The sequence below is a fragment of the Crotalus tigris genome, unplaced genomic scaffold, assembly GCF_016545835.1.
Source record: "Crotalus tigris isolate CLP2741 ecotype Arizona unplaced genomic scaffold, ASM1654583v1 scf7180000017639.5415321, whole genome shotgun sequence".
Taxonomy (NCBI): Eukaryota; Metazoa; Chordata; class Lepidosauria; order Squamata; family Viperidae; genus Crotalus; species Crotalus tigris.
Window position 1 is genome coordinate 3,510,165 of NW_024096532.1, and position 23,092 is coordinate 3,533,256.

At 40.8% G+C, this 23,092-nt stretch overlaps 1 protein-coding gene across 10 annotated transcripts in view; it reads right to left on the bottom strand.

Moving 5' to 3' along the window:
• The window catches only part of PLEKHA4 (pleckstrin homology domain containing A4), a 77,692-nt gene that overhangs the window by 36,498 nt on the left and 18,102 nt on the right, over positions 1-23,092 (bottom strand). For 3 of the 10 annotated variants that reach the window (XM_039335210.1, XM_039335220.1, XM_039335219.1), the window contains exons 2-4: positions 3,981-4,089; positions 1,339-1,449; positions 378-450 (exon numbers count right to left, since the gene is read on the bottom strand). In XM_039335210.1, coding sequence (XP_039191144.1) covers positions 378-450; positions 1,339-1,449; positions 3,981-4,089 — 293 coding nt within the window. The other 7 variants (XM_039335214.1, XM_039335211.1, XM_039335216.1 and 4 more) reach the window with 7 other exon arrangements.

Here is a 23,092-nt window from a genome sequence, read left to right on the forward strand (position 1 = left end):
ACGCTTACAGCAGTGCTTCTCAACTTCAAACCGTCACTAAATGAACAGTCGTCAGGCGAGAACTACCTGCATTTCTTTTTTTAAACTTCTGTTCCTAGTACTTAGGAATTGTTGCCTTTGATTTCTGCCTGTTGATGCATCGCCATACTTGGCCCTCAAAACAGGCCTACCGGTGGGGGGATTCAAATATGTGAACAACCGGTTCTCTGTGTGGATGCCGCTTCCGGAACTCCGTTCTGGGCCTGGGCAACAAAAATTAGCTACCGGTTCTGCCAAAGTGGTGCGAACCGGCTGAATCCCACCACTGGTCCTGCCTCCAAATAATTTGCTTCCTCCTTAAGGAAACTGAAACAGAAACTCAAGAAAATCCAAATTACCTCGGTAGTAGAAGAGGCAGTAATTGGAAAGGACAAACCAGCGTCGTTTCCACAGTTTGAGCCCAGAGCTATCCTGAAAGAAACAAAAAGAAAAGGTGGTGGGTTAGTCCCATGCCGTGTCAGAAGTTTTACCTAGGTAGAACAGGATTCCCTGATTTTTAACTCTTTGTAGGGCCCAGGTATGCTAGAGTTCTGCAATGATATCAAGCGATTTGGGGCCATTTCACACCCATGATCAGAATCTTTCATTTTTTTCCTGGGGTTTTAAAAGGGAACTGTGAAGAATTGTTTCATTTTCACATGATGCTAAACCCAATTTAAAACTGGCTACAATTTTAGCGTGTTTCCAAACTCAAGCTAGCAAGAAAAGAACAGTTCAGCAATAGTACCAGTAGTCCCCATCTCACAACCATTTGTTTAGTAACCGTTTGAAGTTACAATGGCCCTGAACAAAGTGACTTATCACTATTTTTCACCCTTACGACCGTTGTAGCTTCCCCACAGACATGTGATCAAAATTCAGATGCTTGGCAATTGGTGTGTATTTACGGTAGGGCAGTTCTGTGTCCCGAGGTCATACAACCACCTTTTGCAACCTTGTGATAAGCAAAGTCAATGGGGAAGTCAGATTCACTTATTGTGTTAACTTAACAACTGCAACTATTCGCTTAACAAGTGTGGCAAGAACGGTCGTAAAATGGAGCATAGCTCGCTTAATAACTGTCTTGCTTAGCAACAGAAATTTTGGACTCAACTGCGGTCATAAGTCAAAGAGTGCCTGGATTCAATTTCATGAAAGCTTACCCTTTGAAATAAAAATCGCTTAGTCTTAAAAGGTGCCATCAGATTCCATCTGATTTTGGGCTCCTTAGATTAACATGGTGTCTTTCCCACAGCTCTCCCTTAAGGTCCATCCTCCCTCCAGCTAAGAAATTTCCTGCATTTCTCAGAAACCATTTACCTGCTTATAAAGCCAGCCACGCAATACAACGGGAGAGTTAGGATCTCTCTTGATAGAGTTTGCTCTCTTCCCAAATGTGTGCACTTTCCGGACCGGCCGGGCTACATGTGGCTATAGGAGAAACAAATGGATAAATACAAAATAAACTTACTATATTAACGAGTAGCTATCCATCTATTTAGCTCAGCATTACTATCTTAAACAATCCTCCAGAACTATTTTCAAACCAAGAGTCCTAGTTAAAAAGCTAAGAACTGAATCAAAATCCACTCTATGAAGAAAACCATGTCTCTGTCTGTGATCCATAGCAGGAAAGAAAGAGAGGTGTTTTTGCGGCTTTCAAGGAATTTAAAATCTCTGAGTTAGAGATACCTTATTTCTCTGAAAATAAGACCTAACCAGAAAATAAGACCTACCATGATTTTTCAGGAGGCTCACCCAAAAAACATGCCCCAGTTAAGATCGTCAGCCAGATGGACACATTTAGTACACCCGCTGCAACACACAATGGATGTATTGAATTATAAAATAATTATATTTATAATTAAATATAAATAAATAATATTATTGACATTATTTATTTGAATAAATGTAGATTGTTGTACATGAAAAAATAAGACATTGCCTTATGAATCTTTTGGAGCAAAAGTAATATAAGACCTGGTCTTATTTTCAGGGAAATACGGTAAGAAGAAAGAGATGTATTAACAATGTATTCGAGGTCCAGGTGAAAAAGATCTGAGAAGATATGTGGTCTGTTATGAAGAATAAATCTGACAAAAGAAGTGAAAATAATGTGCATCTATACCAGAGGTAGGCAACCTTGGCTCTTTTGTGACTCGTGGACTTCAATTCTCAGAATTCCTGAGCCAGCATGGCTCAGCATGGAAACCTTTCCCTTTCCCCTCAGCATGGCTGGCTCAGGAATTCTAGAAGTTGAAGTCCACGAGTCATAAAAGAGCCAAGGTTGCCTACCCCTGATCTATACACTCAGTTCTACCGAAGTGAGAGTTGGGTGAATTAGGAGATATTCAAACATAAATTGCAACAGTGGAATATGGTAAAATCAACAGAATGGATGAGTGAGTGGACTAGATATAGTCCTTGTCGTACAACAGTTTGCTTAGTGACAGTTCAAAGTTACAATGGCACCGAAAAAAAGTGAGTTATGACCATTTTTCACACTTATGACCGGTGCAGCATCCCCGTGGTCACATGATTTACATTCGGATACTTGATAACTGACTCACATTTATGATGGCTGCAACATCCCGGAGTCATGTGATCCCCTTTTGCTACCTTCTGATAAGCAATGTCCATGTGGAAGCCAGATTCACTTAACAACTATGTTATTAATTTAACAACAGCAGTGATTCACTTAACAACTGTAGCAAGAAAAGTCGTAAATGGGGCAAAATTGACTTAACAAACTTCTCACTTAGCAACATAAATTTTGGGCTGAATTGTGATTGTACATTGAGGACTGCCTAGAATGTAAATGAATGAAAATGAACTGAAAATAAAAGTGAAACATTGTAGGAAACATCAAGGAAGTTGGCCATATACAAAGAACAAATGAGAACTGTATCAGAAAACTTTCTTTTTCCTTTCTGGTGTTTTCCCACAGGTATAAGGTGTGCTTTTCGGATCAAATGTTGATCCATCAGTTGCGACCATTAATTGCAAAAAAAATGAATGGATCAAAAGGAAGTGGAAGAAAATAAGTTTTGATTGGATGAAATTGATGAGATCTTCAAAAGGAGAAGTTCAAAGAATAAAAGGAAACCTACAAATTTATGGATGGACTTGAGGGATATAGTCTAAACCTGCTGTTTTTTTTATTTTGCTGTCCTTCATTTCTTGCCTTCATTGTTTTTTACGTTCTACTTTTAACTCTCTTTTTTTTGTGCTTTGTATAATGTTGCTTAGCCCCAAAGGGAGTGTCCTGTTTTTCATAGTAAGCAATGGATGTTTTAATTGCTATTAATGTATCATAAGGTTTAAATAAGATTTTTAAACCATTACAATTTTATCTAGGTGCATAAGAGACTATTATATTGTGGCTTTATGCCTTGAAAAGTGCTTTATCTTTCTAAGGAACTAAAGGTCACAAGCTAAGATTTTCTTTTCAAACCATCAAGATACCACCAATGGCTAATGTAGGCATATAAGGACAAGAATAAATACCGTAAATGCCGGCGTATAAGACGACTTCCGCGAGCACTGAAATCGGTGCCAAAGACGGGGGTCGTCTTATACGCCGAGTCGTCTTATACGCCGGAAATACTAGTAGTTTCCGGCGTATAAGACGACGTTCTAGGAATGCGGCCCGGCTATAAAGACAGGGGTCGTCTTATACGCCGGGTCGCCTAATACGCTGGCATATACGGTATTTGAGGATTAGAAATTGTTATGCAATTTTTTTAGCTTTCCTTCTTTCTTGGAATAGGATTCTAGTGTTGTTCTTTTAAAAAGCACAAGTGTTTGACCCAAGAGATAATCAATTACTTTGAAGTTCTTTGAAAATAAGACTGAGCAACAGCCCAACAACACTCAGAAAAAACAAATATAGGTAAAAGAAATGATGGGCGACTCATTTTTATGTCTCATTTGTCAGGTTCTCATCAATTCCAGGTCCTCACCTTTGTTCCCATCGAGACTGAAGAGATGGTGACTGTACTGCTGGCTAAACTCAGACCACTTTTAGGTCTATCCCCTTCTGACATTGTCCCTGGTGAATTTGATGTTAATCTGCAAAAAAACCAAACAGATTATATTATAAATGGGATGCTTTAGAGTAGTGTTTCTCAGCCATGGCAACTTGAGGAAATGTGGGCTTCAACTCCCATAATTCCTCAGCCAGCCAGCCATATTGATTGAGGAATTCTGGGAGTTGAAGTCCACACATCTTCAAGTTGCCAAGGCTGAGAAACACTACTTTAGGGCAGAGATCCCCAACACCCACTCTGTGGACCAGTACCGGGCAGTAGCATGCCAGCAACTGGTCTGCACAAAGAAGCAAAGCCCCATCTGCAAGATGCAGGCAGCACACAAAACTACGCACCCTCTGGTCCACGGAAAAACCTCTCTCCACGGAACCAGTCCCTGGTGCCCAAAAGATTGGGGAGCTCTGCTTTAGGGGGAACTCACAAGTACAAGACTACCAATTTGAAACAATCTGTTTTTGAGAAATACAGAGCATATGTCTTCAGCTTTTCAAAAGGTATCAAAAGTAACCATCCCTGGAGGTTTTCAAGAATGGTGTAAGGTCTCCTGCCCAAAAAGGGGGTTGGACTAGAAGACCTCCAAGATCCCTTCCAACCTTGTTATTGTATGCAATTCTAACCCTAACCAATCAATTGGTGAATTCATATTTGGTCAGGTCTTTAATCTTTACCTATCACACTTCCTTTTCCTTCCTCATTTCTTTTTCCATCTCTTAACAAAAATGCATTTAGTCTCTGTCTAGGATAATATATTATTCTAATCCAGGTTTATCAAACAAGCCACAGTGGCCTTGTAAATGAAAGTTCCAAATTTGCAAAAGAATTTATTGGCCAACTGGGATCAGACAGAAGAGAGATTTAAAGCTCAGGGTTTCTAGCTGGAAGTCTGTAATGAATGAGAATTTTTTATTCTAATTTCAGACCACAAATGGAAGACAACAACCTTTTTCCATCAGCCTGATCATTGATCTGCCCAGAACTCTTCTGTCACCTATGGCAACCAGATAATGCTTAAATACAAAACTGGCTTATGATATCTGTAATCAGAATTTCGTCATCTTGAATTCCACCCAAAATCCAATGCATGACATGGAATTTGGATTCCTGAACATATCAGCATTTTTGTTTCTATTGTTTCTGGGTTTTTTTTTAAAACTGCAAGTTAAATTATTCCTATTTTTAAAGGAATGAGTCATTGTTCTAGTTATTCCTTTTATTAGCCATTTTTCAAAAATCCAAAAGATATGCATATTCAGTACATGAATATAATGTTACCCTTCATATTGGTGGATTTTTTTCTTTGTAGAAAATATGCAGGCCAGATTTGTTAAGATATTTTGTTGTCAGGACATTTCATTAACAAAGCCTTTGCCGGGCTTTAGTAGCAGTGAAGTTTTGTTTTGTTTTTTAAAAAAATCTGTTAAGCATAACACAGAGAATAGGAAAAATATTGTGCCCTGCTAAGTCTTTATTTCTACCTCACAAACCCAGCATCCTACAAACCTGTCAAATCCACCCCTTCCTCTCAATTTATGAATCATTTTCTTCACATTTACAGCCTAATCTTCAGGAAACAAAAAAAAAAAAAGCATTCCTCCTATGATCAACCTTATGTACAATCTGTATTAACCTACTGTGTTCCCTTCCCTACTTTAAGCCAGAGCAAAATTTGAAAAAAGGGGGGGAGGGGCACAGAATTCAAAGTTCTTACAGGGCAGAAGCAGAAAGGCTTACAAACAATCCAGCCTGCTTTAATTAAAATCCTTTCGTTCATTCCTGCATCTACACATTTACTATGAGATTTTTACATGCCCCATTGATCTTTTCTCCTTCTTTTAAATGGAGCCAAAACTCAAAATGGAAGTATTGAAACTAGAAAAGTTACCCTTCTGTTTGGCCCTTAGCCATTAACTCCCTTCAGTTATTTTTGGATCAAACCCACCTGCTTGTGTCTGGCATCCCTTTCCAGATAGCATCGACTTGGAGATGGGAAATTCCATCCCCTTTGCTGCCAGAAGGGTTCTGCGGTTACTTGTCCCCTTTGTTGTTAAAACCCAGAACCTCCACATTTCTAAATATCTGAGATTTTAACTCTCGCAGGCCACTTTTGATTCACGCTTAAGTGGCATTCTGAGCTTCCTGCTTCTCAGTTACCGATGATAACTCTTTGTTATGGTTGATTTCCATGCATAATTCGTATTTGTCAAGCGCAAGCATGATTTGACACCCTACAGGTCTACCATGCTGCAATTAGAATAATTTTCAAATACCACGGCTTCTATTTTACAGGAATGCTGTTGCTGCAAATTATACCTTCATGTTTAAAAAACTTTAATTATTTGTGGATCCCTAAGCGGTCAATGGAGTACCACATGTGTCCTCCCCAAACTGCTATTGAAATGTAAGTTTTAATGTGAAAGAAAGAAGCATTAAATAGATGGGAAGTAATCTAATATTAAAATAATTTATTTTTTAAATTACATTAATATTTAAATCAAATTTTTGCAAAACTCAAAACTTTGTCCTGTCCTGCCCAATTTTTGGAGCCCTCCATCCATGGATGCCAAAAGCAGCCTTTGCCCATCCCTCAAAAAGTATCACAGCTCTAATGTATACTATCAAATATGCTAAAACAATCCTGTAAAATCCTGTACAATTATAGTACAAGTAGTCCTCAATTTACAATAGTTCATTTAGTAACTGCTCAAAGTTACACATTGAAAAAAGTGAGTTATGACCATTTTTCACTCTTACAACTGTTGCAGCATCCCCGTGGTCACATGATCAAAATTCAGACACTTGGCAACTGACTCATACTTATGACAGTTGCAGTTTCTCGCGGTCACGTGATTATCTTCTGCGAACGTCTGACAAGTAAAGACAATGGGGAAGCCAGATTCACTTAGCAACTGTGTCACTACGATAATTTAACAACTGTAATGATTCGGTTAACAACTGTGGCAGGAAAGTGGAGCAAAATTCACTTAACAAATGTCTCACTCAGCAAAAAAAAAATTGGGGCTCACTTGTGGTTATTAAGTTGAGGACTAGCTGTATTTCCATACAACCATTCAAAAAATCAATTTCACACAGTAGTTCTACTTCAGTGAGCACAACTGGGTTAATCATTAAGAAAAGCAGTAAGATCGGGACTGTGCTTATGACCTTCAGTTTTACAAACCTGCCAAGATAGTAAATGGAGCACTGGTCATAAAGTTACATTTTCATTACCACCGTAACTGCGAAGGGTCGCTAAATGAAATGGTTTCTAAACGAGGATTACCTTATCAAGCATTGGGAGAAAAGACCTGGGCAAAGAGATAAGGGTTTAAAACAAACTTGAATGGTTGTTAAGTCGAGGACTACATGTAAACCAATGGGAATTTGCCATCCGCCATAACAAGACAAAGAAGATAACGCAGCATTTTGTAGAAAACCTCTTCCCAACCAGCCCTGGGTAGCAACACATTTTGTCTCATGATCCCCAACCAAAGAGCACCTCCATAACTCCTGGCACACGTTGCCTTTGCATTCCATCTTTCCCTCCCACCTCTTACCCTGGTTATGACGCCAAGTGGATGAATGGAGCATTGATTCAGGAAGGACCCCCCTACCCCGCCTTGATCCTGAACTGCAAGGGAGCACTGAAGGCCCTTATTCAAACACCCACACTGAGTTTGAGGAACGTCATGTTACTGCCTTCGCCCGGAGCCATAGGGAAAGATGGAATACTTAGTATGGGGGCAATAAGACACAATGAGGGAACTGGCAAAGAGCAGCTTGACCTTCCCCATAATCATGGGAGTGAAGAAGAACCGTCTTCACAAATGCAGTACATGCTGTAAAATGCAACATGTGGCTAGGTTGCTTCCAAGCTTGGTGTTTAGGGCCATAAAGTTTAGCATAAGCTTTATTGCAGTGATGTACAGTGGCTCTTCCCCATGCTTTAATTTTTAACATGCTAATTTGCACAGCTCACTACTTAGAACAGTACATCATGCTAAGCTATGATTTGCTTTCAATTATGCTTTAATGGTTGGTTCACACTTGATATTAAGTTAAATGGCTGACTCGCATATAACAAAAACCTACGGTATCACACTTTGGCTCAATGCAACATGTGAATCTAATCAGAAGCTCGTACAGTCAGTCATCTGCTTGTTTCCAAATTCAAAAATTTCAAGATTGCCAACTGACAATGCAAGAAAATATACCAGTTAATGGCAACAGGTTATACTTTTGGAGGAGTCAAAAATAAGGAAAAAAGCCAACTTTGGTGATGATACATGATCCCAGATTGTAATTGGTGAAGATAGGATACCGTTTTGAATTTATATCCATCAAATTTAATATTACTCATCTAAGGCTCTAAAAGATGTCAGAACTCCAATTCCCAACATTCCCAGCCCAATCCTAAAATGTTTAGCACACACCCAGGCCTTCAGGATTTAGGGCAAACCCTACCACTAAGCCAATGTTTCCCAAGCTCGATGGCTTTAATATGTGGACTTCAGCTCTCAGAATTCCTTAGTACTGTATAAAATGCTTCCTGGAGAATTCTGGGAATTGAAGTCCATTCATCTTAAAGTTTCTGAAGTGAGGAAATGATGCACTAAGCAAAATGAGACAGAAGGTGGGAGAATATATGTCACATGGAATGACCCATGTCTCTTAAACTTGTTTTCTCCTTTCACATGTAGCTCAGGATACAGTTCTATTAAAGGGAGATTCAACTGCCAAATCAGTCGAATTCTGAACCTGTTTTGCAGCATCAGAGGCCAGAAAGAGAGGGGACAGTTACCATATTGGTTATTGAGGAAAAGTATCTAAGCTAATCTGTTCTATCTCTACAGACTTTCTAGGCTTTCCAGAAGACTGAACTGAGTTCAAAGATTGAACTCTCCTGCTTGAAATAATGTGTTCCACCACAGAGATCCAGTCAAGATGGGAGAAAGCATGCAGTTCTCTCTCACTTCCTTTTGTAGAATTAGTAAAAATTATTTAAGAACTTAGTATGAGGAACAGGGATATCAATTCAGCTTTAAGGAGACAAAGAGTAAATGTAAGGTCTTTATTAAGACCATACTTGGAATACTGCATCCAGTTTTAGTCACAATATTAAAAAAAAATGTTGAGATTCTGGAAATTGTAGAGAAGACCAACAAGAATGATTAGGGGACTGGAGGCTAAAACATACTAAGAACGGTGACAGGAAATGGATATGTCAAGTCTAGTGAAAAGGAGGACTAGGGGAGACATGACAGCAGTGTTCCAATATTTGAGGGGCTCCTACAAAGAGGGGTCAAACTATTTTCCAAAGCACCAAAAGGCAAGACAAGAAATAATAGATGGAAACTAACCAAGGAGAGAAGCAACCTAGAACTAAGGAGAAAGCTCCTAACAATTAGACCAATCAACCAATGAAATAACTTGCCTTCAGAAGTTGTTGGTGCTCCATCACTGGAGGCTTTCAAAGAGAGACTGGACAACCATTTGTTTGAAATGGTATAGGGTCTCCTGCTTTGGCAGGGATTGGACTAGAAGACCTCCAAGGTCCCTTCCAACTCTATTATTCTATGTTCTAACCATCCAGGATGCTAAGTTAGTGTCCTCCAAGCACCTTGAGTCAGATTAATGAGTATACACCATCTCTGATACCTCCACTACACCTGATTATAATGTGATTCCGGGTTCCCACGGAAAACCTAAATCGGTATTTCTTAATCTTGGTACCTAAGATGGGTGGACTTCAACTTCCAGAATCAGGATTCTGGGAGTTGAAGTCTACCCACCTTAAATTTGCCAAGGTTGAGAAACATTGAACTAAGTGCTTAATTGAACTCATTACCCAAAAAATAATGTAGGGGGAGCTTGTTTTTCTTTCCCTGGAGGAAGTTTGGAATAAATACTGGTTATGAGTTCCACTGAGAAACTAAAGATCTGGCAGCTGTCCAAAGATGCCAGGGCTGGATGCCTAGCTTGCAAAGGACCACCCAGGTTAAGTAATGTAGTTTCATTCTCAGCTGCCAACTGTAATAAAACAGGTTGTTGTAAACAATATTCAGGAAACAAACACAAGCTGCTTCAAATTCTCTGAAATGGGGATATAAATATCTTGGGGAGTAGATAAAGAGCTGCTGAAAAGCGAATGATTTACCACAGCACCAGATTAAAACTCCCATCATTCCCAGCCAGGACATCTGTTGACCCTATTACAGTAGTTGAGATGATAAGGTTGCATGTAATCTTCCTCAAAAGTTACCAATTGCAGGATTGCTGGCTAAGCATTGGAGGCATAATGAGAGGTCCTGGGAAGTTTCTTTTGATTTAATTCTATATATGAATGTGCTGCCCTTCAACAAACTGGCTTTCTCAGAGCATTATCCAACAAAATACAAACATGAAAGAAATGTTTAAAAATGGTATGTAATTGCCATTTCTTTTCTTTTTTAAAAAAATTGGAGTAGTTAAAAGCTGGAGAGCAGTTTGAGTTGGCAAGTTTTAGCCTTTCGGGTGGGCTATGCGGTTGTGTCTCCAATTCGGCCTTCTCCACAGCAGTGCCTTGCTTTGTTCAGCGTGTTAACTCAAATTTCTGTTTTCCCCTCCCTCCCCCTCCCCTTCAAAGAATACACAGAAGAGGTTTTGAAATGTCCTAATACTATGGCTTAACTCTGGCACTTCACAGTTTGACCAAAGGTCAGAATGAAATTAAGTATTTACATGGTCAAATTTGTTTTTTGCAGCTGTCCGGTAAGTTTAACTCTTCCCCAACAACTTCTGAAGACAGAGAAAAGCCAAGAGAAAGCACACAAACACAGAAGGCTCCAGATAAAGAAGGAAACTCCAGAGATGATTTGCAAGAAGTTGAGTATTGTTCCACCCACCAAGATACACACTCCAGTTTGTCTGACAACCTTCATTTTGAGTTTATAGCAGGGTACTTTTCTTCTGTTAAATCCATGGTTAGAAAGAGAAGGACCCATGAAGATGGTAGAACTTGCCGAGATGACCAAACTGACCTATTTGATTAGAGAAAAGGCAGTATCTACATCTACTGCTGACTGGAAACCATTTATGGACCTTTTGCATAAAACAGAAAACCATGAATTTCTGATCTAAGGTTTTTACTATTAGATAGGATAGATTAGGGAAAGAAGTCATGATGTAACTTTACAGAAAAGAGTAAATTTACATTTGTAGTTATAACTGGTATAAAGATTGGACATTGGTTTATCTTTTTTCTTTCCTATTTTTCTTCTACCTTTTCTTTTTTTCTTTTTACACTTTAGCTTTTTCTTTTCTTTTTTTTCTATATTAGATTGCATTAATTTTCATTCTTGTTAAAACTTTCAGTAAAATCCTATTTAAAAAAAAAAGAGACCTTATAAAGTGTTTCATCCCAGCACAGCCATTATATCAACACGCCTAGGGCTGATTACTTGCTTTGAAAGGGTTCAGGATGCTTAACCTATCTATTTTAGTGTTTATTTTGCTTGTAAAAAGAATTAGATATGCTCTTAGAACATGGCTATTTACTACAAATTTTGGTGGTGCAATCCCAGGGTATTCAGAGTCTTGGGGGCCGTATATAACTGTTCACACCTAACCTATAGCATTTTTCTCTTACTCTATGCATGTTTGCTTTGAATTTAAGTTCTACTGAATCCAATAATATATTACATTTAGAAAACATAATTATCCTCCTTCCAATGGAGCTCAAAATGTGCATCTTATCCTTCCTCTAAATATATTCTATTTTCTAAGATTCTATGCTGTACATATTTCTCCTAAAGCAGAGATGGAAACCTTTTTAAGTTTTCCTGTGCTTTGGTTTTCATCAGATACAACCAGGGCAGAGATTATAGGAGTTCAATCAAATTTAAAGGGCCACAGCTTTATCATTCAGGCCTTAAAAACTTTAGGTTAAAATAAAGGAATAGCTTTTAATTATGAAGTTTAATTAGAATTGTAAACTTCCAAAATAATTCCATGCACTAAATAGCATTTTGCAGTAATGAGCTGATAGTCATACTTTGCATTATGTCTTGAAATGCTGCAGCAACTATTCTGGCACCTACAAATGACCTCCCCCACCCCTCACCTACAAATGACCTCTCCCGCCCTAATATATCATTATGCACAAATCATTTTAAAAATTCCTCTGCTGTTCTATTCCCAACTCCCATCCAATACTAATATTTTGGATGATCTAACCCTGACCTCTTGTTTAGACTGTACCCCTAAAGTTATGTAAAGAGAGAAAATATTCAACGCATTTTCTACTATCCAATTTCAAAGCCACAAGGTTTAACTGAAACCTGTTCAAGATTCTTTCATTGCTGTCCTGCTCTGTTGAATGATTTGTTTCTTGTTTCTGCATCTTTAGAAAATATGTTTATGTAAGAATTACGATTCTAATTTATAGGTTACAAGGCAGGCATGGGGAACTTTCAGCCCATGGGCCTACTCTGGTTATGAGTGAGACCCTTCCACAAATCATCTTCCTTTTGAGATCTCCAGAGTTCTGCTTCTAAGTGCTCCTTATAAAAAAAAATCCGCACTCTTAACTTTTTACCTCATCCTGTGGTTCTGACAGGGAAGGTAGCAGGCCAAAAGTCACATTTGAAACTGCTCTTCAAAGGCAGCTCTGTCTTGGCCACCCCGTAACTTCTGCAGAGAAGGAAGTCATGGAGCGGCCAAGATTAGAAAGCCAACTTGTACATTTTGTGTTGGACCACATACCTTAGCATAGCCTATGGTACAGTCCATTTGGAAGTTTCTCCAATTGACGAGTGATGAAAGACACTTCCTGCTCAGCAAGATAGATCCCTATCTTGAGATCTTAACTCTTCTCCATACAAGATGAGATGAAAATCCATTTATTTGTCACATTGTGGAAAGAAAAATGTATGCTAACAGGGATGAAGCACTAACGGCCTTGTCCTCTGCCATCATCTGGCTTGCTCAGTGTATATATGTATGTAGTAGATTCAGTTCTTTATTCAGAAGTAGATCCAGTCTTTAGACTGAAGCAATCCTATAAGTACACCATTGTGTGTCAACGGATCAAGAAAATGTTTGATCTTTATTGCACATGTTATGACTTCACAACTTCCACGGTGGGTTCATTTTCTTTGCTCTATCTAGCCACCCTTGAGAGGACTCAAAATTCCCATCTAGCTTGAAAATCAGTTCAGAATTTGGGGAGTTGCACCATTACATCGGAAGGGCTACCAGCTTCCAAGTAAGAGCTGAACCTCAGTCTCTAATGTTATACATTTCTAAAGCTTGAGGACACTACCAAGCCATCCCTTGGAAATAAGAATGAATGCCTCTTTTGGAGGCAAAAAATATATAAGAGTGGGTCTTATTTTTGGGAAAACACAAGTATTCTCTAAACTTAGCACCTGAAGGCAGGACAAGAAGCAATGGATGGAACCGAATAAAGGACAAAACCAATCTAGAACTAAGGAGAAATTTCCTGACAGAATAATTAATCGGCGGAATGACTTGCCTCCAGAAGTTGTGGGTTCTCCAATAATGGACGTTTTTTAAGAAGAGATTGGATAGCAGGGTTTCCAAGGTCCCTTTCAGTTCTGTTATTCTATTAAATCATAGCTGTTGATGGGTGAATCCAGCATAGATTTACCTGAAAACACTTCTAGCTCATCTCCATTAAAGAAATGAAATCTGAAGCCTAACCTGGATATGAGGGGTCCTTGGTGCTCTCTGAGTTTGCTTGCTTTCTAGTCTAGCACTTACGATGTTATCTAGTTTGGGTAATGAAACGTCTGTAAGAAAGCAAGCAAGCTCAGAGACCAAAAAGAATCCTTCATGTCTACCGTGAACTACAAATATTCTCCTTTATAAGTAACCTGGATGAGTTTACTCAGTAACAAACTCCAAAGTATTCAACCAGTTTGTTTCTAGGTGCATTCAGTTGTAGCTACACATTGCAATCCTTCACATGCATGTTATGTTGCATAAAGTTAACCTATAAGTTAGAACTGGGAAATAATCTTGCTTGGGCAGCTCTGCTCTTCCAAAGCTTCCTATGCTTATTTGCTAGCATGGGTCAAGAAATCAAAGAAAAAGATCATCATTTATGTCTTGCCTTGAGATGATACCTTCCTAAGGGGAGAATCATGTCTGTGAGGAAAAAAAAACTTGAAACATGCTGGATCTCAGAAGAGTCATCCACACAGCGTGCTCTTGCTGCCTGCAACTCATTTCTCAAGAATCCACAGGAACAATCAATTCTATAATGGATTCCTCATGGATTCCTCCATAGGACTTGAGACTACCCCTCACAAAAGTCTTGCCAAGGAATTAACCCAGGGGTCTTCAAACTTGGCCCTTTTATGACTTATGGAATTCTGGGAGTTGAAGTCCACAAGTCATAAAAGGGCCAAGTTTGAAGACCTCTGAATTAACCTATTGAGATAAACTGTGAAGCAGAAAATCAATCCAATGTACACATATATATATTGCAAAAACAGAGTGAAAACCCCCGGAATCTTTTGACAATATATTATTTAAGGGAGTGTGATTAAAAATACAACAACAGTAATAATTTGCATAACATTGGAATATTTAAAGCTCTTTGCATTCCATAGCAAAGGGAATTTTTTGAGGATGGTTATTTAAGGGAATATGATTAAAAATATACAACCAGTAATATTCTGCATAACTTTGGAATATTTAAAACACTTTGCATTCCTTAGCTAATCCTCATCTTTACAAATTTATACAAAGTAATTTACTTTTAATAATACCCATGGAGAAAAGCAGAGAAACAAAAGCTTAATTAAAATTATGGCACAGACAATAGCAGACCCACTACAGGTAGTCCTCAACTTACAACAGTTCATTTACTGACCATTCAGAGTTACAGTGGCACTGAAAAAAGTGCCTTAGGTCCATTTTTCACACTTGTGACGGCTGCAGCATCCCAGGGGTCAACTGATCATCTTTTGCAACCTTCTGACAAACAAAGTCAATGGGGAAGCCAGATTCATTTTACAACTGGGTTATAACTTAACAACTGCAGTGATTCATTCACTTAACAAATATGCCAAGAAAGGTTATAAAATTCACTTAACAAATGTCTCACTTAGCAACAGAAATTTTGAGCTCAATTAGGGTCGTAACTCAAGGACAACCTGTAATGCATTATCTCTGTTAGTCATTGTATTAGCAGCAGTTCTCAAACATTTTGGTCTCAGAATCCAATTCTTAAAAATGATTGAGGACCCCAAAGGCCCTTTTCTTTCCATGGGTTCTATTGAATTTTACTATATTAGAACTTAAAACTTGGGAATTTTAAAATTGTTGACTTTGTGGACCCTCTGAAAGGGGTCCGGAAACCCCCAAATCACATTTCTGTGAGAACCGCTATACATTTCTATGAATAGGTACAATTTCAGGTGACTTACAGTGCTCCACAATACTTGATCCTACATTTTATAGATTTTTAATATTTGTAATCCAAGTTTCATCCTGACATTCTAATGCAGCATGCAATAAGGCAAAGTATTTAAGTGACAGAATTGCAGCTTTGCCAAACCAATGTAGAATAATGGTGCTGTTCCCATGTAAGCAATGCATCTCTGGAGGCAATCATATCAAAACTTAAATTGCGTGGGAAAATGCATACACTATAACATGAGGTTGAAATTTAGAAAGTCCTTCCAAACACCACTGGAACGCATGGGGCCACTGAAAACAAGATCCTTTTCTGTGCAAACGCAGCATCTAATACAGGTGGCTTTTCCTCCTTTAGGGACATGCAATCTATGCCCGTTAAATGGAAAATTACATATAATTTCAAATTATTAAGATAGCGCCAGAGCAGGAAAAGCTGCCTCTGAGTTTTCATCCCATCTGTGGAAGCTAATAGAAGAAGGCCATAGCTAAAATTCCTTTTTAATGCCCAGGAAATACTACTCAGGGTTGTAACAAAGGCACCTGTTTCTTGCTACTCCTAGAATCGGAGTACGTACATTGGCAGCCCGGCAGCCTCCCAATCCTTTCCAGATGTTTGGAATTGTGTCAGCTCCCAGCATTCCCGGAAGATCCCGCTTTTGCCCTTCCAGGGCTCAAATTTTGCAACCGAATTTGCGCCGACGAACTTGGTAACGCTACGTAGCGCGTTGTAGGTAAAACTTTCCGCGAGCCCGTTGTAACAAAGCGGGTTACAATCAGACGTAACACGCAGCCCGGGAAGCTAACGGCCAGCCAACTGCGGGATGAGTTCAACAGGTCGAGTTTCCCGCCCAGAAACTTTCCCCTACCTCACAACCAGAGGCCCCTTGAGCCTCCGCTTGTAAAAGACCGCCGTCTCCCTCCTCTCTCCCTTACTTCCAGCGGGGCTAGTCCTCTGCGAGGTGCGGCGACGAAACCAGGAGCCCCGATTCTCGCTCAGGGTGTGCCGAAGTGAAGCGAGAGCTGGGTGGGGTTTTTCTTTGGAATAGTGTTAAGTGTAGCTGGCGGTGCTTTCTCAGCCGTTGGCTTGCTTCGTTTATTCATCCGCTGGCATTTGAGCCCGGCAGCTGAGACAAAGGGGGTCGAGGCAGCTGGTCGCGGGGGCGAAGAAGCATACTTTGCATCAGTCACAGGGCTTCGTTGTCCGCATAACCCCGGCCCCACCCTGAAGCCAGAAGGCGCCTCCTGCCACTTTCGCCCCTATGCCTAAAAGGTGTGTGTGTGTGTGTGTGAGAGAGAGAGAGAAGTGTGTGTGTGTGTGTGTGTGTGAGAGAGAGAGAGAGAGAGAGAGAGAGAGAGAGAGAGAGAGAGAGAAGGATCTTAGATGGGTGTCCCAAAGGTGCTTTTTCAGGAATAGCCTGAAAAAAAGCAGCCCAGGATCCAAAAAACAAAACAAAAAAAAAACACCTTTACAATGGGCCCTATCCAACAACATGAAATTTAATGTGGAGAAAAGCAAGGTTTTACACTTAGGCAAGAAAAACCAAAGGTACAAATACAGATTAGGTGAAACCTGGCTCAAAAACAGTAACTTATGAGAGGGACCTTGGAGTCCTAACATGAACCAGCGGTGTGCGGTAGCAGCCAAAAAAAGCTAATACAATCCTTGGTTGTATAAACAGAGGCATAGAATCAAAATCACATGAAGTATTAGTAGCACTTTATAAAGCCTTAGTGAGGCCACATCAGGAATACTGCATTCAGTTTTGGTCACCACATTACAAAAAAGATGTTGAGACTTTGGAAAAAATGCAAAGAAGACCAACTAAGATGACTAAAGACCTGGAGATTAAAACACATGAATGGTTGAAGGATTGGGGTTTGACTGGTCTAGAGAAAAGAAGGACTAGGGGAGATATGACGGTAGTATTCGAGTATTTGAAGGGCTGCCACAAAGAAGAGGGGATCAATTTATTTTCCAAAGCACCAGAGGGCTGAACAAGAAACGATGGAAACTAATCAAGGAGAGAAGCAACCTGGAATTAAGGAGAGGTAACAGTGAAGACAATTAACCAGTGGAACAGCTTGCCATCAGAGGTTGTGGATGCTTCATTACTGGAGGTTTTTAAGAAGAGACTGGACAGTCACTTGTCTGAAATGGTATAGGGTCTTATGCTTGAGCAGGGGGTTGGACTAGAAGACCTTTAAGCTTCTAATCTAGAAGCTTCTTGAATGAGAAGCTAAATGTCTTCAAAGAAAAACAAAGTCCAGTTGCCTCTTGAAAAAGCACCTTTGAGACAACCTGGATAACTGAGAATCTCAATAGACAGATGGGACAACTCACAACTAAAGCTAAAGTAACATAAGTTTTTTTTCTTTTGTTCCTTTACCAGCTTTGCTTCCTCCAACGAACTGTTGTGGCATCCCTCTGGTCACATGATCAAAATTCAGTTGCTTGGCAATTGGGTCGTATTTATGATGGTCACAGTGTCCCGGGATCATGTGATCAGCTTTTATGACCTTCTGACAAGCAAAGTCAATGCAGAAGCCAGATTCACTTAACTGTCACTTGCAAGGACTCAGTTAACAACAATGGCAAGAACAGTCGTAAAATGCGACAGAATTCACTTAACAAATGTTTCGCTTAGCAGCATAATTTTTGTACCCAGTAGTGATCGTAAATTGAGGACTACTTGCACTAACTTCTCCTGGCCGGTGGTGATGTACAGTGAAAAAACACAGGATTGCAGCAACCCTTTAAAATCACAGAACTGGCCATCAGGCGCAGAAGAGCTTGGGAACGCGGGGCCAGGCTTTAAACTAAACCACAACCAAGCAGGTTGCTGACTTTGGAAACTCTGCCCAACTGGATAGAATGTAATTACCTAGGATTAACTAACCATGGTTCACTCAGATAGGGCTATGGGGTCTGGATTGCAGAAATTCAGGGAACCAATAGAGGGCAGCTCACGGACATACAGGGACTTTTTCCTGCCATCTGTTTGTCCTCCGGAGTTAAGGTAACTGAATAAACTGATTTTTTAAAAAAAAAAATTAGCATCGCAAGACCCCCCCCACACACACACACACAAACAACGCACGGGTACACAGGCTAGGCCAGTGATGGCAAACCTTTTAGAAACCGAGTGCCCAAAACCCGCTTTGCCCCTGCCTCGTCCCCATATCTGCCCGCAGGGCCACCTACCACCTCCGCAACCCACCACAGCAGATTACCCAGGCAGCTCAGCAGCATCATAGCAGCCATGCCCTCTGTCTGCGCCCTGCAGCATCTGTATGCGATGGGGCACGAGGGTGGAGTCTTGTCCCCACTGCCTGGCTGCCATGTCCTTGGCTGTGCTGCTTTGCACAGGCTGCGCCTGGGGTGACTCTCCTCTGGGGAGGCTGCTGGTGAGGAGGGGGCCATGGGGGGTGGCGGGGGTGGGGCGACGGCGTGCGTGTCCACAGAGAGGGCTCTGAGTGCCACCTCTGGCACCCGTGCCATAGGTTCGCCACCACTGGGCTAGGCCGTATCATGCAGCACACTAGCTTAAAACTGTTGGAATACACGCAGTCATTATTGTTAAGCTTCGGTATGACATCAATGTTGTTGCTAACTGGAGGGGCTTTGCATCTGTTTTAAATCCCGGAGGCCGCTTTCAATAGTCTAATCTAGGTATGAAGCTCTTGGGAATAAACAATCTCTCCTAATAGGAAGAATGAACAGGCGTTGAATAAACGCATTTTAAATAAATGAAGTCATGTTAGCTGCTCTCAGTCTAAGGGGTGGAGAGTAATCTTTCTGGCCATTTGAAATCTCCAGGCTTGGATTCCTGTGTTTTGGCCCTGAAGTTAAGCTTCATTAAGGATGTTGGTCCCAGCAGGGCTCCATGTCCTATCCCAATCTTGACCCACTAAGGCAGGAGAGACTTCTGGGAGTGCAAATAAGGACTTTAGCCATATCTCCAGTGCCCTCTGGTGCAAACCACAGTGACATCATGTGCTTCACTGTGTCATTTGAGTGATGATGTCACTGCCCCCTTGTACAGGTAGTCCTCAACTTACAACGGTTCATTTAGTGACCGTTCAAAGTTACAGCAGCACTGAAAAAGTGACTTATGACCATTTTTCATACTTAATGACAGTTGCGGCATCCCATAGTCACGTGATCAAAATTCAGATGCTTGGCAACTAACAACTTCAGTGGTTTACTTAACAACTGTGACAAGACAGGTTGTAAAATGGGGCAAAACTCATTTAACAAAGGTCTCACTTAGCAACAGAAATTTTGGACTCAATTTTAGTCATAAGTCGAGGATTACCTGTGTATCTATGTGTCTTTCTTTTCTGGAATGCATTTATCAACTAACATGGACTTATCTTTGTGGGGGCCCCTGAGCTACAAGTTAGCCAACTTAACATTTTAGCATTTTGCACACCCAGCCTGTGGTTCATTTGCAGTTCTGGGCATAACACAAACCCTAAATATTGAACTAATGCAGTAAGCTATGATTCAGTTAATCACGGCTGATCAGCATGCTGCAGAGTCACTGCTACCACTAGGCAAGAAGATAAAGTTGCTCTTGAACTCAGAGCATTATCTCTCTGAGCACACAACATTTAGAGAGGAGCATGAATACTACCGGTGGGTTCTGAGGGCAAAATCTGGGCCACTTTTTCCAAACATCTGTCAAGCTCAAGCTGAACAATTATGTGCAATGCATATAAAAAGCAGTAGATTTTCCATACTATGATCCCCTTAACATTTTTTATCCCCTCATCTGTAGATATCTGTTCTTCAAACCTCTCTTTTTTTCTGGGAATCCCAAATTCTGTGCCCGATGCCCACTTTTCTCCTCGTCCCTCCATCCGTTGCAGGAAAATATCACTTTTGTTTGCAATCTTGCATTGTTTGCTTGCAAAGAGGGGCTGGGATGCAACTGCTGCCTCTAGGTCGCCCACCCCCACCTGGGAGCCTGCAAATAAGAAAGGCAATATTAAGATGAAAGGGATGAATCACTGGTCTTACCTGGCTTCTGGGTGGTGGCCAAATCTCTAGGTAGATTGAGAGAAGAAAGTTGGACCACCCTCCTTGGAAACTTATTGGTCCCAGGAAATTTTCTGTCTTCCTTGGTTTCCACAGCTGTAGCTCTTGGGCATCAGTATTGGGGCACTATACCCCGCTTTTATTTGTGCCGGTCGCCTCACATCTTCCTTCTCTAATGCTACCTATTCCTCTCAGCACTCCTTCTGGCTGCTCCCCACTTTTGTTATCACTCTCTTTCTCCACCCACTCTAGTCCTCTTATCTAGTCTTCTCCACCTACCCATTTCCCCTCCAATCCCCCTCTTGTTTGCCTCTAGGTTGTTCAGCTTCCTAACTCTTAGACATTGCAGTCTTCAATCCCCTATGATTAATCTTCCTATTCATGGTTTTCTCTCCCTCTGTTCTTCTGGCTTTTCCTCTGCAGCTTTAGAGATTGAGAGGAGAGAAAGAATAAAGGAAAGATATTGAATTTCAGTCCTGAGGATTTATCACTCCACCTTCCTGGGGGCTTGGCTTGGGGGAGGGTAAACCATACACAAAGTGGGAGGGAGGCTCACAGAAGAGGTGATGGGCGCCAGAATTCCTGACCTTAACTCTGGGAAAGGAGTGGTCTCAAAGCTTTTAGAAAAACAGAGATCTAGGAAGTTGACAGAGACATTTTTGACTGGTGAGCTGGAATGGGTTTGATGTCCCCTTGAGGTTGGAAGAAGAAGCCACAGCCTCTGGCACCACCTGGTGGCTAAACCCTTCTAAAAATGGGCCATTGTTGCATGAAAGGCCATCTGCTTCTTAAATATTTTTGATTCTTAGCCCATCCATGTATCTGGCAGGGCTAGCAGAGTTATTTTAGATTGTTTTTTTTATATATATTAGGGGCGAGGTAGCAAAACAAAATAGCAGTAGCATTGAGAGATACTTGAATTTCCTTTCCTGAATCAAACTTCACTCCTGCTGAAAAATTAAAAATAAGCTCAGTTTCATTTATTAGAACCGGGAATAAGTTGAATCTTTTGTAAGATGGTGATAAATTTCTGTACAAATGCAGAGACTTTAAACTGATCTTAACACAAAATACCCAAAACTTCCCCAAAGCAGCAGAAGTTAATTACGGCCAGATCAATATTCCTCCAAGAGATGAAAAGCAAACATGCTGTTTATGGAAAGTTCAAAGTAGTCTTTTTTGATCTGCTGGGCTCCAGATGTGTTAAGATTATAGCTTCCAATTATTTCTGTGAATCATAGCCCTAATATGAAAGACATTGACTCTGACCAAGTGTGAGTAAGAGCCCATATTAGGGAAAACACTTCAGTGATAACAATGGCAAAATGTAGTTATTTTTCCGTTGTTCCATTTGCAGATAGTTATCCAGTCACTTATCTTTCCTGAGGAGCTTTCTACAGAGCTACTATGAAGAATATTCTGAGTACTTGATGGATAAGGTCACTCTGATCTCCTTGAAATTGGACTCTGGCTGTGCAAGTCCTAAAATCTGATCACGTATTAGAGATCCATGCCCTCCTAGTTAGTGAAGTCTATCTGGGGTTGTGTCCTTGTAGTGGTGTCATCATCCTTAAGGGAAGAGGTGGTTTTGCCTGCCTTGAAGTGGCAGTAGTACTCTGCGGTTCTGAAATTTTTTTGTCCAGTTTTTAACTTCATTTTTAAGGGAAGATTTTTGAAAAGGTTACTGGGCTATGGATTCAGAGGGTCCTGGAGGAAATGGATATCAAGACCGTTTTCAGTCATAGTTCAAATTGGAAGATAGTATTGAGACATCATTGTTTGCATTTGTTGATGACCCCTGGTGCAGCCTGGAGGGAGGTCATACAAATGCCCTGGTCTTCCTTGATTTCTCAGCAGCTTTTGATAGCATTTATCATGGTAGCCCTCTGAATGGTGTACTTGGATTAGGAATAGGGAGCATAGTGGTATGGTTATCCTGCTTTACTATGGTTGATTCCATTCAATGATGGGGAGGCACAGGAGAAAGATTGAGCCTGAAGCCTCTAAAGCAGGGATAGGTAACCTTGGCTCTTTTAGGACTCGTGGACTCCCAGAATTCCTGAGCCAGCATGGCTGGCTCAAGAATTCTGGGAGTTGAAGTCCACGAGTCATAAAAGAGCCAAGGTTGCCTACCCCTGCTCTAAAGTAAGGTCACCCATCAGCTTGATATCTGAATTCTGGGAGTTGAAGTCCACAGATCATAAAGGGGCCATAGTTGCCCACCCCTGCAATAAACCATGCAAGAAGTCCCAAGGCTTGCAGAAGGGATCAGGCACAATGAACTAGCCAGTTTCTCAGGACCTGCAAACGCTCCTTCACCACGTTCCCCTAAATTAGCACAAAGAAGACTGTATAGAGCAGGGGTAGGCAACCTTGGCTCTTTTATGACTCGTGGACTTCAACTCCCAGAATTCCTGAGCCAGCCATGCTGAGGGGAAAGGGAGAGGTTTCCATGCTTAGCCATGCTGGCTCAGGAACTCTGGGAGTTGAAGTCCATGAGTCATAAAAGAGCCAAGGTTGCCTACCCCAGGTATAGAGAAATACGCTGCTGGTCACACTT